The sequence below is a fragment of the Folsomia candida genome, unplaced genomic scaffold (genome assembly GCF_002217175.1).
Source record: "Folsomia candida strain VU population unplaced genomic scaffold, ASM221717v1 Fcan01_Sc009, whole genome shotgun sequence".
Classification (NCBI taxonomy): Eukaryota; Metazoa; Arthropoda; class Collembola; order Entomobryomorpha; family Isotomidae; genus Folsomia; species Folsomia candida.
In genome coordinates, this window is record NW_019091201.1 from 138,401 (window position 1) to 156,409 (window position 18,009).

General features: G+C 34.8%; 1 protein-coding gene across 1 annotated transcript; it reads left to right on the forward strand.

Annotated features, from left to right (window-relative positions):
- Positions 1 to 12,295: 12,295 nt before the first annotated feature.
- On the forward strand, positions 12,296 to 15,451 carry LOC110854041 (early nodulin-75). The gene is made up of 2 exons (XM_035854950.1): positions 12,296 to 12,877; positions 13,006 to 15,451. The coding sequence occupies exons 1-2, from the start codon at positions 12,818 to 12,820 to the stop codon at positions 14,332 to 14,334; spliced, it is 1,389 nt and encodes a 462-aa protein (XP_035710843.1). The 5' UTR covers positions 12,296 to 12,817; the 3' UTR covers positions 14,335 to 15,451.
- Positions 15,452 to 18,009: the final 2,558 nt, after the last annotated feature.

Genomic DNA, 18,009 nt, shown 5'->3' on the forward strand with positions numbered 1-18,009 from the left:
ACTTACGAAGATCGATTATAGATTTGTTTATGGTATGATCGTTCACTCTCGGTTGGTGGTTTAATTGGTTACTTACAATTTTTAGAAGCAGGAATCAATACGCTTAATCAAAAGAGAAGAAAAATCATTTAATTATCCAAAGCTGAGATGAAATAGAGTTAATTGATACATAGTTGGAATCTTGATTAGAAATATTTTCCATCATCAAATCACAATATTTTGTATATGAAACCTTTTGTCACTCGACAACTTTTCTAAACAAATTAATTATTGAATATTCATACACTATTTAATACACTACGCCGCTTTTTTATGCGTAATCTTATAACTATTGATTTATTCTGTCAAGTTTTTTTTTACTTGGCATTAAGACAAAATCGCATGTTTCCAATAAATTTCATAAATAAATTACTTTTGCTGTTCTGCATCCATTTGCTATAATGAGGTAAAGGTTAAGTAGCAAGTAAAAGGATGAGTTGTTGGTTCTTGAGTGATTAAGCAGTTACTTACGGAATCATGCAATATATTATGCGAGCCTTTGTTTCCACCACTTACATATGAATTTTCGTGAACTACGTAAAACAACATATAGCGAAAGATGATGATACTTCTTCAATTTATAATACGATAAATTTATTCGAAAGAACTATATTCGCTGCATGACATCGTCGTCATCGTCTCGAATGGAGATGGGCCAAAGGTTGATTGTTTTACAATTACATCGTCTACAAGAACAAAACATACGTAAGTTGTCGCAAGTTCATCAACTCGTCTGTCTGCCGTAATATTTACGTATTTACGTCTTCCATGAATTTGTCTAAAATCATCAACTTTTCTTGAGCAAATCTCTTTATTAAAAATTGGACAAGGTCCCTACTCAAATTAACAGGAACAATGAAATGAGATTCACGATTCGTAAAAATGCAAAGTCATTTCATTATAGTTTAGGCTATAACTTTTCTGCTTCATGGGGTGTGGGGAACATATAACTTAATACATAAATAATTAGAAATCCTCCATCGAAATCTCGACTTTTACTTACATACCTGTTGAAATCTGTAGGGACGAATTGTGACGAATGCACCAAGCAAGATGAACGAGTCAATCAACACCTCTCTTCAGAAATAAATAATTTCAGTCTTTTATTTTGGCAATAAATGTTTCGCATCTCCTTTGTTCTGTGCTATCAAACTAATTTGTGCTCATTCATGCCAACCTATTCATTGTTTAACGAAAATGTAAGCTTTGCAGCAAATATTTTAATCCAGACAATGATGATTTTGTAATCGGACAAAACTCTAGGAGGAGCTCTTATCAAAGAGTTTAACAAAGTTTGGTAATCCGATTGATTTATTATTTTATATCTTAATTTATAATCCGCAAAATGCAGTAGTAACAAAATAGAGGAAAAAAATTTGACCATTATTCTCACATTGTAATAAGTATGTTTAATACTAATACAATAATAAATAGGTAATAAAATCAGATTGGACTTCTTTGTTCGAGCTCAACTAGGAAATCAGGTCCGTAACAGTAGATCAAAACTGCTAATGAACCTCCCCTTCTACACCTGTCAAATTTGGAAGTACAGATTAAACTCAAATAGAAAAAAATTATGAAAGTAGTTTTTGTTCTCGATGAAAAGTTGAAATTAAATTATTTTATGAATCGTCCAAAATAGTAGCAGCAATGCTCCATAGATAAATTGAAGCAGAAGAGGTTAACCATATTTTATATGAAAAAAATACAAATCTTTACATTTAAATTTAAATTTTGCATAACTATTAAATAACACAAATAGTTCAGTTTTAGTAGTAACTTTGGTTTACTCATGCCATGTCGTTGTTGACATTGAACTGAAATTTGGTTAAAGGTTGGAGCAATAAAAAAACCCATAATGTCAATCACTAATTGACAATTTTATTAGTTTAAGATCGTAAGATTGAATTGATAATGAGCAACTTACGTATAAAGGTTTTGTGTCAACGTTCATCAAAAGTCAACAAACTGGTAAACTTCTTTGTGCAAAAAAAATATGTTGACGACTGTCGTATTCGCATTCGCGTCGCATGTCATCAAAAAGTAAGCTATGCAAACATTTATTTATTTATTTATCTAGCCATAGAATGTAACAAGTTGACAAAGATGCGTCATTTTTTTCGTGTCACATTTTAACGGTGTGAATTTCTTGACGCAAAAATTACACGTTACACGCATATAAAGCAATTAAATACAAACTTATGTAAATTCCACATGTATTTCGATAAGTAGGTAGTACCACCACCCTGACCTATCTGGTCTGACTGCCTAATGTGTCAGAAAATTAAATACATTTCCTTTTAAATGAAGCTGATTTTGTAATTTCCTTAAATTATCACCTCCACTCTTCAATTTTCTGGTTATTTTGCATTAGAGCTTAGTAATCGATAAATTCATTAAATAGATTCGTCTCACCTCTCCAATTTCATGCATGCTTAGCCCTCCACGCAATTTTCGTTAATCCACAAGTGACCCTGGTAGCCAAACATTCAAAGCGAACGAACAGTTGAATTAGCATCTTCTTCTTTTCCTTCCATTATGATTACGATTACGTTTGTGACAAAAAATGCAAAGTCAAATTAAATTAGAACACACAAGCTTTGTTCAAAAACATGAAAGCTTATGTAAACTTGTAAATATTAAGGAAAGGCGTGACCAAGAATCGTTTTGCATTTAATTATCAACTTTTTTATTTATCGCTGTTTAACATTTTATCTGGTTGAAGTCATACCTAGATATTTAATAGCATTGAGTTTTTGGTACATTTATGCGAATCATCTGCCTTTTTACATGGTCATGCAGTCAATTTCCACAATTTTTAAATGATGATGCAAGGCAAACTTATCTGATATTTATCAGGGCACGCTCATTTATCTGATGAGTCTGGCCTTAAGTTTTGCCATAAATCTGGGGGGCAACATAGGTGTAATGAAACAATGTGGCGTAAGCGTGCTCATCATCAAAGAGATTGTACATACATAAGCACAGTATGACGTCAAATTAAACATCTCAGAGGGAAATGCTAAACATACATATTTAGCTCGTTTAGTTTGACACTGACAATTGCAATTAAATATTAAATAAATAAGTACGCATCTAAAAATGAAAGTGTTGCGCTTTTATTGTCTCACCTACGAAAATAAAAATATCCCATGGAGTGACATAAATTAGGCAAAAATAGCCTGTAGGACAGTAAAAGGTTTATAATGTGCAATTATTAATTAATAAAAGTGAATCTTGAACTTGAGCATGTTGCATTTAAGGATGAGATTGTCTGATAATCCACGAAAGGGATTTGCACGTAGGAATATTTATGAAACGAAACCTTGTGCATACTTTATTTGACTGCTAAATTTAGATTTTACCAGTTTTCTTTTGTGTACGTGTGAGGGCCAGTGAGTGAGTGGCCAATAAAAAATTATATTTAATGCGGCATAAAGAAGTAATAAGGTTGCATGCACTTTCCAGTCGAATGATCTTATTCACTCGATCACAAGATTTCAATAATCTCAGCGAGATTATCTTATTCGTGCAGAAAAAATACCCCATGCAGGAGCGTCTTCGTCTTCATACGTGATTTTTTATTTTATTTTATTAACACTTGAACAATGCAACAATGCATTTTCTTCCGGTTATAATGAGATCGTCAGCCCTTCAGGTAAAGTTCTGCTACTAATTCAATTTGAACTTGTCCATCAACCATTGATCGAGATGAATAAGAAGAAGGTCACTGAATTAATATGGATTTCTCAGATTAGACATTTTATTGTCTCCGTTTCCTGCATATCCATGCTTAACACGGTCATTGTTAGGGATTCTTTCCGAAAGCACATGCTACACTGGATGGATGCATAAATAATTTCAATTAATTGACACTATCGGCAACCTTCATTAGCTTATTGGATCACGATTTATTTTAGAAATGACGTTTCAAAAGATTCAATGATTACTTGTGAGACATGTAATTTCTTTGAAATTGACTCTAGATTTATAACAAACGTACGTATGTGAGGAATGCTATTAACCAATAGAGTGAGAAAATTATGTACCTGATTTGCCCATTCTCTTGTCCAACATGGGTAATCTGTCATATTTTGACACATTATGCACTCAAATTTCCAACATTTACTGATTTTTTTTTCATGCTACATTTCCCTCAGGCAAGGATATCGTATTGCATCACAGGACTATAATTATCCCAACGTAACTATGAGTCGTGCTGGTCAAGTATCAAGTTCACAAATACAAACTTGCGATTTACTCGCCTTTTGGGGATAAGCATGCAGATTTTGTTTTTTCCAATGTAGGATTTTGTTATTGGCTTTGCTGGTGGCAGTTTGTAAAAAAATGCAGTGCAGTGGCAACCAACACTTTACTTTTATGTTGCTAATTAGTATGTTGTGAGTAATGGATCATAAGCTCTGCCTGCCCATCAATTCTAAACAAGCATCATACAAAACTGCCATAAGTGTATAATAAATATCAGTATTTTATTTTGAGGCCTTTGCCGTTTTGACGCCGTGGGACCATGACACACACTGTCAAATATTGCATAATAATAATAACATATATTTTTTGTAAACAAAATAGTTGGAAATTTTGTTTGAAATAACCCAATTAAAAATCAAATTGTTTCAAATGGAGTAATCTTACAGGAATTTCAAAAGATCAATTTGCCCCGTTATCGTTACAAAAATGTCACACCTGACTGCATTTTTGTAACAGAACAGTTCTATTCGTAGGAATAATTATGTAGGTAATTGGTATTAAACAAAAACGCAGATGCATTCATTTCCTTCCTCTTTTCCATCACGTAATAATGATCCAACTCAAGATAGGACGAGTAATGTGAGTGTACATGTATGTACATGTGGATCGTATGGGGCCATATTTGACCATTACAACTGACAAATTGCACTTGCAACGACTTTGTTGCAAGCTGTAGTACCAACAAAAAGATGGGAACAACAAAACAACCCAGCAAAAAGTTGACACTTGACTCGTGTCGATATGTATGGGATCAGATTGAGACAATAAATAAAAGACATTACTCCTGAGTTGCATATCTAATAAATGTGTCAAAGGGTAGAAGAAATTAGGGAAATCAATTTAGCCAAAATTTTCCAAATGATGTAGTTGTTCGACATTGACTTATCAGAAATTTCCTAGATACGAATAAGTTGATTATTTCCATTTGTCAACTTCAATTTAGATTAGATAAAATTTATGTCTTTCGTTCAACCACTTAGCGAAAATACAATGCTTTTACTTTCTTCGGTGATCACGCCTTCTGGTGGTTCTTGCACAATTTTTGACGCCAACGTTACCAGAGGATTGAAATAAGTAGATATTCATGTCTATTTTTGTAAAGTGATGAGCCCAACACGGAGACGATTTCTATTTGCTGTGCCCAAAAGTGTCATGAACTCTGACATTTTTCTACAACTACATTTCTCTTTAGCACAAAAACTGAAGACTTCATCATCTCGTGTACAAAAAATCAACATGTTTTCGTAATGACAAATTGGCAGCCGTGTAGAGGCACAACGCTGTCAATTAATTTAATAAGAATCTCAACCATCCAAGCATCTGCCAGGAGAAGAAGACGAAGAATTAAGGGTGTTGGTACGTACACACGTATACATACGTTAAACAATTTAAAAGCCATCAAAGATTTCAATCTGTGAGAAAAGTAGCAGCCGCATTGCCAATTACCACGTCAATTACCTCCACCTTTAAGGTGATTTAGAGTCAAGTTTTAAACCAAATTGGTAGAAACGTTAAACAAGTGACGTGACATGAACGAAATCTTTGCAGAATAATGACGCAGAGGTCAGTGGTCAGCTCAGTGGTCCTCCATCCAATTGGCAACTCACGCATATTTTACCCATAGCTGGCCAAACTGATTTAATGTAATTAAAATTGGCCAATATTTCACTGAATTACTACGTCTTTCTGGTTAATAAGGTCCCACATGCATTATTTATTATTTGCAGAATAAAAGAAGTAATGATGTGAGCAGCACAGTGGGTTTCTTCCACTTGAAGAAACTATGTGAAAAAATTGGTTCGATTCTTTTTTGGCCGTTCGTACATATTTTTATTATTGTTCGATAACACGAAAATTTAGAGTTGACAAGTTCACTCTTAAATAATAAAAAAATTATGAAAAAGATGAAATTAAGTCTTCACTCACTCTAATTGTAACATGTGTATACAAGCTTCTGTTGCCAGAAAAAGGCAACCAGTTCAATTAAATTAGGGTCGTTTAACAAGTTGGGTCAAGTAGATGGTAGAGTAACTCGAATGCATGGTGTAAAGTTGTTAAAATGCAGCCAATAAAAATGAGAATGTTCTTTTTTCTACATGTTTACTCGGTTCAATACTTAGTGATGGGCTATTATGTATTATTATTATTAGTGAATGAAGATTCACCCCAATCCTGGTTATTGCATAACCACAATAAGTACTAAGTACAGCAAAGTGTAATTAACTAATTATCCTAAAATGATTAATTTCCACGCGGAGGAATCTTGGGGGAAATTTGACACTAATAATCAATTGCAAGCAACTTTTTCTGTTTATTAGTTTGATAAGTGATGATCATTTAAGGATTCCTGCACGTTTTTGATAATATGAATTAAACACAGATATGCAATTTTGCGTTAAGGTGTCATGTGTCGTTATTACACGTTAGATGGTTGGATTTGATTCCATTGTAATTTTATAAATATGTCTGTACGTGTGGGTACAGCATTTGGTGTTGTTTGATTAATAATAGATGCCTATCAAACATATTGATACAAAAGTAACAAGTTTTTTTTCTTCTGATTTTCAAGATAACGCTACCATTTGGATTGAAAAACATTTCAAAACTTTTGCATATTGTCACTACTCGTATACGACGACAAGTTAAAATTAGCTCCATTTCCCCCGTCATTAAAGTGTGTGCTTGAAAGATTGTCTAATTAGGTGATTCATGACAAGTTTTTGTATAATGGACCAAAGTGAAATGAAAATTGTGCAACAAGTAGAGCAAAAGCAGTAAATAGTATATAATTCATCAGAATGCTAACCAAATTCCTGCTGCAACTACCTATTCAATCCTTAATAACGTTCAATTGACAATACTGAATCTCAGCCCATCATCTCATGATAGATTCTGGTTTAGCAATATATTGTACTTCGCTTCTTCTCCCTCGCTACTAATTTAATATGCTATGACATCAACTATTTATTTACTACCAACCGCAAATGGGACTTGGTGGAAGGTGACATAACTCACAATGACGAAAAATTGTGTCATTCCTGGCTGCAATATGTACTTGTTGGAGAGATGTTTTAATTCATGTGAAATTCCTTCCATGCAGAATTATCTTTAAGCTCAAGTGTTTACCGTCAACACCTCTTCTCGATGACCATGATTTCTTTTATTTATGAGGATACTTGTACCACAAAAGATACATGAGCGCACTTTGTTTGTTGTCGACTGAAAGAAGAAGAAGATTAGAGAAATGCTAATTAAATTAAAACTGCTCTCTCAACAAATTCCATTAAGATACGTAGCTACTCGTAAATCATTCCTTGATCCAACATTGTGTGCTATTAATTTACACACTCCTTGAATTTGCTGCAAAATTAGGAACAAATCCAACAAGTACATAAATCTTGGTGCATCACATTATTCAGTCCATTTTCTGCAGCTGGAAGTAGTTGTTGCATATTTTTATAATGAGAGAATTATAACGTCAAATAAATCCTGTTCATTAGTGTTCGTTCACATTCTTTTAGGTGAATCCATCAAGTCACTTGTCTCCCAAGAATTTCGAAACGGACTGCTTTTGACCTCCTCATCGTGTGCGGTTTATTGTATCAACTGCCTGCGTAAGAAGATTAATGTCATAAATATTGAATAATGTCATTTCTTTATGGTAACAATACAATTAGCCAGGGCGTACACCCTTCTGTTGGCACCTCTCTGCGAGAAGAACGAGTAGCAAACAATGCAATAAATTAGTCACTTCTTGATACACAAATACAGATCATGCAAATAAGTTATATAAGTTGCGAGATGCTGATGTGTGGGCAACAATGTACACATTTTTATGGAAGAAAAAAACAACTAAATAAATGCATTAATTACACAAAGCGAGCCGTTGTATAAGCATAAATGTGACGATGCATCAATTAAATGATGAGTTATGATTTAAAGAGCTATAATATGGAAAAAAGTGCGGATTTACATGGAACAGTAGCTCGTATCAAATATCTTGCACATAATTTAGGATGCATTTCAAATTGGAAAAATATTCATAAGGGGGTTCGTAATGAATACCTATATTTACAGCCTATCTACCTATCAGATTATATCCCTTTTATTAAAAATATTCCTTTGCCTTTGAGAAAATCTTCTTGTCACGAGGAGGATTGCGAACAAGTAAAAATAAGACGAATAATTTCCAACCGTTTGCAATTATAACTATTCATTGTACCTCTGAATGAATGCAAATCGGAATTAAAAGATTTGAAAAAAAGAGTTGGTTGTACGAAGAACGACGAGATGCAAATTAAGATAATACAATGAAAGTGCAATCCCATTTTACTTCCTTTTGTAATTTGGCATAAAGTTGTGACTGCGACAATTTTAAAATTAGGTGTGGTCATGTCAAAAAGAATGCGAGATTATTTTACATCCATCCAACTCTTACTTTTTAGATATTATTGTTGTTTCACTTTAATACAGAATTTAGAGTGAATTGAATTAAATCATTATTATAATATTTAACCCTTTGCTAAAGTTGGCGGTGGTGGGGAATTTTCGCATAACAAATTAATGATCTATATACATACAATGCAATGCAAAGCGTGGAATGTCATAAGATGGTTATTTTTCATTGCGTGGCATGCATTCTGTTGTGTACCACATGCTGATTTGATGCACAATTGCAGTGATGATGCGAGGATCCACCGCCCTATTGTGTCCGCGTATAAGAATATGTGGACTGATTAAGGTGAGTTTGAACTGAATTTTTACAATACAAAAATCGAAGAAAGTGAGGTAACACCACACACTGTTAAAAAATTATTTGCTATTTACAACAAAACAGGCAGGCAGGCGACAGGAAATTAGTTGCGAAAAACTAATAGTCCAGTCCTTAATGTGAGTTTTCATATATGGACAAAAAGTTAAGTGTGCCGTAAGCTCACTAATAATGATGGACCAAGTTGAAACAATGTCTTAAATCTTTCTTGAAAATCTTCTCAACTCGTTTAATGAAAAAAAACGAGAGTAATGAAGCACTAAAATTGGTCGTCATAATAAGTCTGTAGTCGTTGAGGAAATATGTAATTATAAGCAAACGTGTATGTACACAAAGTACACAAAATCTGACGTAACGCTTGGTTCGTCGGTTCAAATGTGTTGTTGCAAAAGTCAAATTTACCAAAAAAAAATGTCGAAACGTGTGCTAATATTTACTTTCAGAGAATTGGTCTATTCACATACGGAATCATTTCAGAGGCCCAAACAAAGCCGTTAGATTTTATTATAGAATAAATAATTAGCGCGTAGAAAGTTTCTAATTTAGACGTTAAGCTCAATATCAAAGTAAACTGATTAAATAAGTAAATAGTTTTCAATTTAGTTTGTCTAATTCTTAAAGAAGTCCGCAAATTACGGAGCAGATGTTATTACATATCTTTAAGTATGTATAATGGGACATGTGTGTGCGCTTTATCATAATAAACTACCTATTGGTTCTAGTTCCATTTGTTAATGGTATTATTAAATGGAAGGAAAAGTGCGAAGAATGCGAAATAACACCACATGTTGTGCAGCATATCTTTCTCATATCTTTTAGCACGAGCGAGGGCTTATGTAATCGTCATATTCGTCCGTCCGTCGGTCTTTTGATAATTCTAGAACGCGTTGACCAATTTTTACAAAATTTGCCAGAAATCTTTCTTTGAAACTTTGAAATTTCAAAAATGTTTCCTAATAAAAAACAAATCCTGGTTCGGGCCATGCAAAGCTGTCCTGTGAGGTTTTCTTTTTCATATCTAGATGAATGTACAAGATGATCATAATAAATCATGTAGCGTCAGTAAAATGAGGTAATCGAATCAATGATGGTTGATGGTGGCAAAAGGTAACCCAAATTGAGATTCGTCTGCTTCTTCCAAACAAGATAAGCATCTCGTTGCCAAAATTGCCAATTTTTAGTTCAATTAAGATTGTACAAGTACAGTAATGGGGTTCTGTGTTGATAATGAATGGTCAACGGTGGTCTTACTTACGAGGTGATACTACTACGCAAAAGAAACTATGTAAGAAAGAGGCTCGTGGTTTGGCAGACTATTTGTTAGCGTACGCGATAGACAACTATCACCATCAACAAAAGTTCGTCGCCTATAATTTGAGTGTCAAGTCAAAGAAGCCAAAAAATTTGAAATGTGCGTTTCTTTAGCTTGTGACAACTTTAATCTGCAATATGCCGAAAGGAATTTGTAAATTAATAATGAAAAAACCTTGCCAAGTCATACACAGTAAATACATACGCATTCATATGAAATTCATATGCACGTAAATCCACAAAATATTTGTCAGGATGAATATACATAGTCCGACCATAAGTTCCCGTGAATGCGTTTCCGGTGATAAAGCCCAAAGTATTAGAGCTATCTGATAGAAATTTTTGTGGATGAACAAGGTATTAATCTTGTTTAGAAATCATAACTTCGTTTTCACAATTTCCTCCACGGGCTTGTACACAAGACATAAGTCGTGGCGAAAACTGCTCGATCGCGGCACGCACGGATTTCCAGGGAAAAGCGCCAGATCTTCAGTAAGTGCGACCTCAGCCCTTCCACACTTGGGTGAAATTTAGAGCATACTTGTACCTATAATTTTGACCACCAGTCATAATTTAGGGGATTAAGGTCTGCAGATACTGAGCACCGTTCTACGGATGAAAAAAAGTCATGAAAATTCGTCTGAAGCCAGTTTTGGACAATTTTGCACCTTGCGCATGAGCAGAGTCTTGTTGAAAGGTCCAATGGCGATTTTCGGAGGGTCCAGGGTTCAGGTTATTAACGTTTGTCTCTAGGACACTCTGAAAATAATTCTTGGCTTCAACTTGTACCCTTTGCGGTAAAAAACAGAGATTTCATTTCTCCAGCCAACTTGCTCCCATGCACACCACGGTGATGACTTCGTATTGACTTCCGCATACTTAAACGGATGTCAGACTTCTGTACAACAAATATATGGCCTTTTTTCTATTAAATTTTTTGCCAACGGTGAAAAGTCTGAAATACTTTTGGCACGAAAATTGGCGCGTACCACGATCAACCTGTGGCCGTCACGAGTTATGTCTTGTCTAATTGCCCGTGGACGAAATCTTGACAAAGAAGTTATGATTTCTAAACAATATTAATACCTTGTTAATCCATAAAAATTTCGAACAGATAGCTCTAATACTTTGGGATTTATTACCGGAAATGCATTCACGAGAACTTATGACCCCACTATGTAATGTCGTCGTTTGTACATACTTACACAAATTTTTGTTTACTTATTTTCCTAAACACGTTTTCGTCGTACATAGATTTGGAAAAAACTTATACAACTCAGATATTTTTTATTGCTAGATTTACGATTAAATTATCAACACATGCTTGATCTAATTCATTCCATGTTTGACTCTTACTTTTTAACCACAACCAATAAAATTAATCTGTGGCAATAATAAAATCCGTAATAATAAGACGATTTTTCCACTAAAACAGTGTCACTTTTTGTATTCTTGTAAGTAATGATTTGTGATTTTTGGTCATTTGTGATTGATTGGGATATTTTTATTGTACAAGAATTTAATAATAGTAATATTACTGACGAGACAGGATTATTGTGCATATCCATCTTTATGGATTGAGTGAGGTACCAAGTTTAGTAGTGGTGGTTGAAAAGTCTCATAAATTCTAATTCTAGATATTCTCTAGAATAAGGCCGACTATAAGTAATAAAATTGTGTTACGTATAGCAGCCAGGTAGGTGCTTATCATTTATGATACGCTGCGACGATACACAATTCATCGAGGAGTATGAAGGTATCGAAAGGTACATGCAAGAAGCTATGCATTGCATTTATTCGTACTTTTTATTATATTACACATATACAATTCTGCAGTAATATTACACTGCATGTTGCTTGCTATTGTGGTCTTTAGCTAACCTTAACTTGATTGAGGAAAGTCGTCTCACTCGTCTCAGTCGACTGGTGGACATTCAACGGTAAAGTTAAGTCTGCGATTTGTGTTATATCAGAACCAACCATCTTAAAACGAACACGGTTATTATGTCATTATGAAAGTGTCCGGAATTAGTAGTTTGAAAGTGAAAATTGGTTAGTGGGGTACTGAGGTACCATACGTTCCTGAATTGCAAATATTTATATAATCTCAAGAAATTGTTTAAAATCTATATAAAAACTTAAAAAGTGCATGTTTTTACAAGTGACTCGACAGTTTCGTATGTACATGACTGACAAATGTGGTGATGGTGATTAGTTAAGTAGTTAATGTGTAAATTTCTGGTGGACAAAACTCTACCGGAAACTACACTTTTAAGGAACATGATGTGAAAGTGTGTTTATTTATTAAGTTTATCGATCTATGCATCTATATAAAAATTTACGTTTCTCTTCGCCTGATTTTATTTACGAATAATTAATTACTGTAAACAATTAAATAATTCTCTACTTACTACTGGAGTCATCATCATGTCGTTGGGCAACTTATCGACGAAAATGCATTTAAAATATAGTCATACCATTTTTGTAGTAAGTAATCAAGCAAATATTCCCATATAAAATTTAATTTGAAAATTGCAAGCACCATTTTGAGAGATTAATGATGCGTAATGATGATGATAGTGGCACTCTTGTTGCAATATAATATATTTTCCCAGGTTTCATTGGTCCTGGTCTTGTTAACCCAGCAGTCTCAACAATCCCAGATCTACCATAATCGCAGTCAATCTTCGACACAGTTGGATTTTGGCCAAAGATTTTTTGACGCACTAAATTCATTAAGATTAAAACGACAACTGTTTCGAGAAGATATTCCGCATCATCGGCCTTTGACGGGAAATACGTATTCCCAGATTCACGGATTTCCTCATCCTGGAAGGTGGGCTGATGGCACGAAATCTAAAGATGTTCCAAATGGAAATCTCCCCCCGGCCCATTCCCAATATTTTGACATGCTGGATGGAGGAAGGCTTGGACGGTATCATACTGGATTTGCCGTCGGAGGGGCAAATAGTGGGGGTAGTTCTGCTAGTGGTGGAGATTTTGGGGGTGGTGGTGGTGGTGGTGTCAAAGATGTATCGTTCGGGAACGAATTGGTACATCATCATCATGACGATGAACATAATAACGGTGGTGGTACTGGTGGGGGAGGAAACGACTTTGGCTTTACTGGATTTGGTGGGGATCATCAAGATCAGTACAACCCCCCACCGTCGAAACCACCACCCAGCTATGAGTTCCAATCTGGCGAAAAAGGTCTTCAAAATCTAAACCATCATTACGGTGCTCCACCTCAAGTGAATGTCCAAATACATGGAAATTATCCCGACAACAATAAACATCGTCCTGCCGAAGAGCCCAAAACTTTTATTCACTACCATCCCGTCCAATATTCACAAGTTCTGAACATTCCGGAAACCACTTTCGAACCGTCGCCACCTCCACCGACTAAACATCACGGTGCAACAAGTAACAGCTACGGTCCACCCAACCATCAGCCGCACCCTCCCCTCGGAATCGTGGAAGAAGGCGGCTTCGTCCCCAGTACGGGAATTTCTTACGATAATGTGCCAAAGAAACCGGATAATCATCATAATCATCACCAAGTCCATCAAATTCATCATCATCACCATCACGAAAATCCGGAGCCAATAAATCCATATCGGTTCGACCCTTACAAAATATTCTCTCACCATCAACACCACCCAAAGCCAGAAGAGCACTCGGCTCCAGTCGCCATCCCAATTTTGGCCCAATTTCATACATCGAAACCAATAAAATTCACCAAACTTAAAGAACCCATCCACATCATTTATCGACACCCTCCTCCATCCGGTCCTCCAAATCATAACGAACATCACCACCATTACGGCGAACCCCCGAGACGACCCCCCCATAATTTCTTCCATAATTTCATGCGACGTCCCAAAATGCCCCTTTATCCTCCACAAAATCATCCCGACTGGTTCTACAATCAGAGATTATAACACGTAAGAAAAGGTACTTGATCCACACACGCACGCAGCGAAGGAAGAAGAAGAAGACGAAGAAACTAAAGACTGTTCATATAATTTTTTATGTTTCTTATACACTTAATCTTTGTTAAGTATTTCATAACTTTATGGTTAATATTTTTTTAAACTAGGATTACCACTTTATGTTTTATGTTGGCGATGGGTGATGCGTACATAATAATGCAATATGTGTAATATCAAAGATAAGTACACGCAAAGTTGTAACAATGTCTGTTTGTGAGGGAGTAGTAAAGTAGTAAATAAATAGTACTGCATATTTAGCTGGTAGTAGTGAAGACAGGGGTCTAATTTACCGTGTCATGTTTTGATACGGAGCAAAATTGCATAATTTGCGGTGGTGTGTGTCTTATAAAATACAACTGCCGACATTTGCATGGTTTTCGACAATGGAAGAAAGGGAAACTAAACCATTTCCTATATTTGTATGTACGGCATGTCCTGTGTTAATACTGCTGCTGACCAACAGCAAAGCCACACCGTTCTAAATTCAATTCAATCTATTTTTATTGCCATCTCCGTTAGCATGCAGTTTAAAATTAAAGAAGTCAGTGTGCTTTTTATTGATGCTGTTCACTCACCAGCGTCAAGATCTATTGGCAGGATATGCGTAGGTAGGACTTAAGTAAATCGTTACCAACTACACTTAAAAAGGATTAAATAAAGTATGCAGTTGGTGTTACAATGGAGACGCAATTGCAAAATTTGTCTCATTATTGTCAGAATTGCAAAAATTTATAAAATTTTAAAATTTATTTTTATAAAAATTAACACAATAATTTTAAATAAGGGCAATGTGGATTGATGAATTAGACCGAGTCAGATCGCAAAATGCAAGATACAGTTCCTCACAATGGTATTGGTCAATATATGACAGAAAGAAAGTTTATTGCGATTTAGTTGGCTAATCTATACCAGAACAGAACAGAGAGATGAGGTGTATCTATCTCTAGTACGTATGACGTATGTAGTGCTATACATAGTTAGTTGACAGCCGCGGATAAATAGTGCATTGTAAAAAACAGAAGGAAGACCGATTCGATATCGACGATAATAAAAATGTTTTCTTAAACTTCTTAATGTTTTGCAATAACTTAAAACAGCAAAGGTGTGCGTCTTCTTTATGCCCATTTAGTTTCTCTTGAACCTGATTTATCCTGATTTATCCTGACTCGATAAATCCGCAAGAGCAGCGCATGCATGCATCCTCAAATTTAACGAAATAAATAATAACTCACTTTAGCTTTGTACTAGTACCAGAAATTTCATACATATTTAAATTCGTGTCGTGAATAATTGAGAAAACGGTGGGAGGGAAGAGTGCGTGATTTTGGGTGGTTTTCAGATATTAACAAATTATCAAAAGTGGTGTGTGACATTATGATAACTACTTAATTATTTTCAGGATGGTTCTTATTTTGCTCTATAATCATCCGACAGACGTAGCAGATGCCATTTTGGCTGAGAACTCTTCGTTGAAACCAGTGCGTGCATCCTCCTCCTATTTTTTGTAATACTTGGGAATTAGAAAACAAGCGCAAACAATGCGATCCGCCGTGAAAATGTTAGGTCTTCCTGGCAGAAATATGAGGAGTTAAAAGTATAAAAACAGCATACACTTTAAATTGAGAACTTGACTTGACTCTGCTGCTCAATTTTTCGAGAATCATGATTATTGACGCTTTGTCATGCTCAAATTGTTGTTAATGAAATGCACGATTTATACGAATGTTTTGTATTTGATTGGTCTGTCGGGGACGATTTTCCAACCACGTTCTCAGGAAAATGACGACGAGAGGCTGGTTTATCGTCAGGTAGACTGACTTTCTTAAATATTCATCATCAAATAATATCTCGGCAATCTGTTTAATAACTGTGTTTCACTTGATCAAACTCTTATAGCGTGCAATGTTTTGTTCGTACATTTTACCAGTGACTGTTGAATTAAAGTCATTTGCCATACTAAATTCTAATAAATATGTTAAGTGAATATGCAACTATACATAGTTTAACATATTTTTATATATATTTTTATAATACTTTTACATGGTGCTAAATACATTAAAATAAAGATGTATACATAAATACTGGAATAAATGACCTGATTTTTATGAAAATGCAAGCAAAACACAAAACCACGAGTTGAACCACATTAAATTATAATACTTAACCAAATGTGTGGTTAAAACGCGTTCATGTCAGTGACATTGCCAACAAGACGTAAAATCTCATCAAAAATGAGATTTTTTAGCTGACTCAATGCCACAATGATGGAATTTGTTTTACTGGGTTACATTTTTTACAGGATTATGCAACACTTTAAAAAAGATTATTCTGCGTAGCCATCAAGAATTTGCATCACTTTCAAACCCGTGAGAATAAACATGCTAAGTAAGTAACTGACAGTCAGTAACACCACCACTGGCAACTAATGCAAATTTAATTTGAGCACCACCTTTTCATCCATAATAATAAATCAACTTCCGATCTGTCATTAATTTTGATACGTTCTCATGTTTCAAACAAGTTTACTTAATTGCCGTGTAAGGGCATTCATCGCCTCATACAGTCCATCATAAACTTCAGCTTTTTCAAATCCTATTTGAATTGCAAAACTCTGGCAATATTTAGATCTTGCGTATGATACGCAAAAAATGAACGACTTGTACATACATATATAGCAATAACATTAATTCACGTTTTAAAACAGCTTCTGTGAGTAGTTGCATAGATAAAAAAACTGCAAACTTGTTGCAGCTCTCAACACGTAATAACTTCCGTTTACAAAATATCTATCTGGCTACTATCTAAATATCTCCTATATTTGTGTCCGTTGTACAATAATGCTAATAATGCAAAAATTTTCCTTTGTTCTTTTTGACCATTTTAATTTCAAATTTGCATTCATTCAGAATGCTTGCATGAGATTGCTCCACTTTAGCAATGTGACAAAAAATGGTCCAAGAAAATGCTACCTTTTAGGCAGGCATGCATTCTGTCGAGTTTTTTGGCATGGATGGAACGATCACAATAAAATTCATATAGCGAGTAAACTGCACTTTGTGTCTTGGTTGGTGGTCTGCATATTATTATTTCGACGACAACTTTTAAAACGTCAGCGAAATGTTCTGTTTTCTATTAAACTTTCACCGCATTATTTGAGATATGCAGCATACCTGCTGATTAAGACTGCATGCATGTTTTCTCAAGGAAGCCACCCTTAAATTAATACTTGGTTCGTAATGACACTAAATATTTGCATATAAAAAGATGCAATTGCTTTTTCCGTGCTCGCATTAAATTTTTTGTTCAGAAATGTAATCAATTTAAAGTGAACAGCATTTTAAACTTTGTCATTTATGTGTAATGATTCGATTTAAATATGCTTAAATTACAGGTCAGAAGCACGCAGGTATGTATATATTTCGTCATATACTTGCCCGTGATTCATTTTTATTAGCGATGAGAATCTCATCATGAGATCATGAATCAAAGTATCCCAACGATTTCTACTTAGAATATGTATTACCGATGATAAGAACATCACAGATTGTCTTATAATCCGTACAGATTTAGATACAAAACACAATTACAAATCCCTGGAACCATTGATCATTGATTATCCTCCTC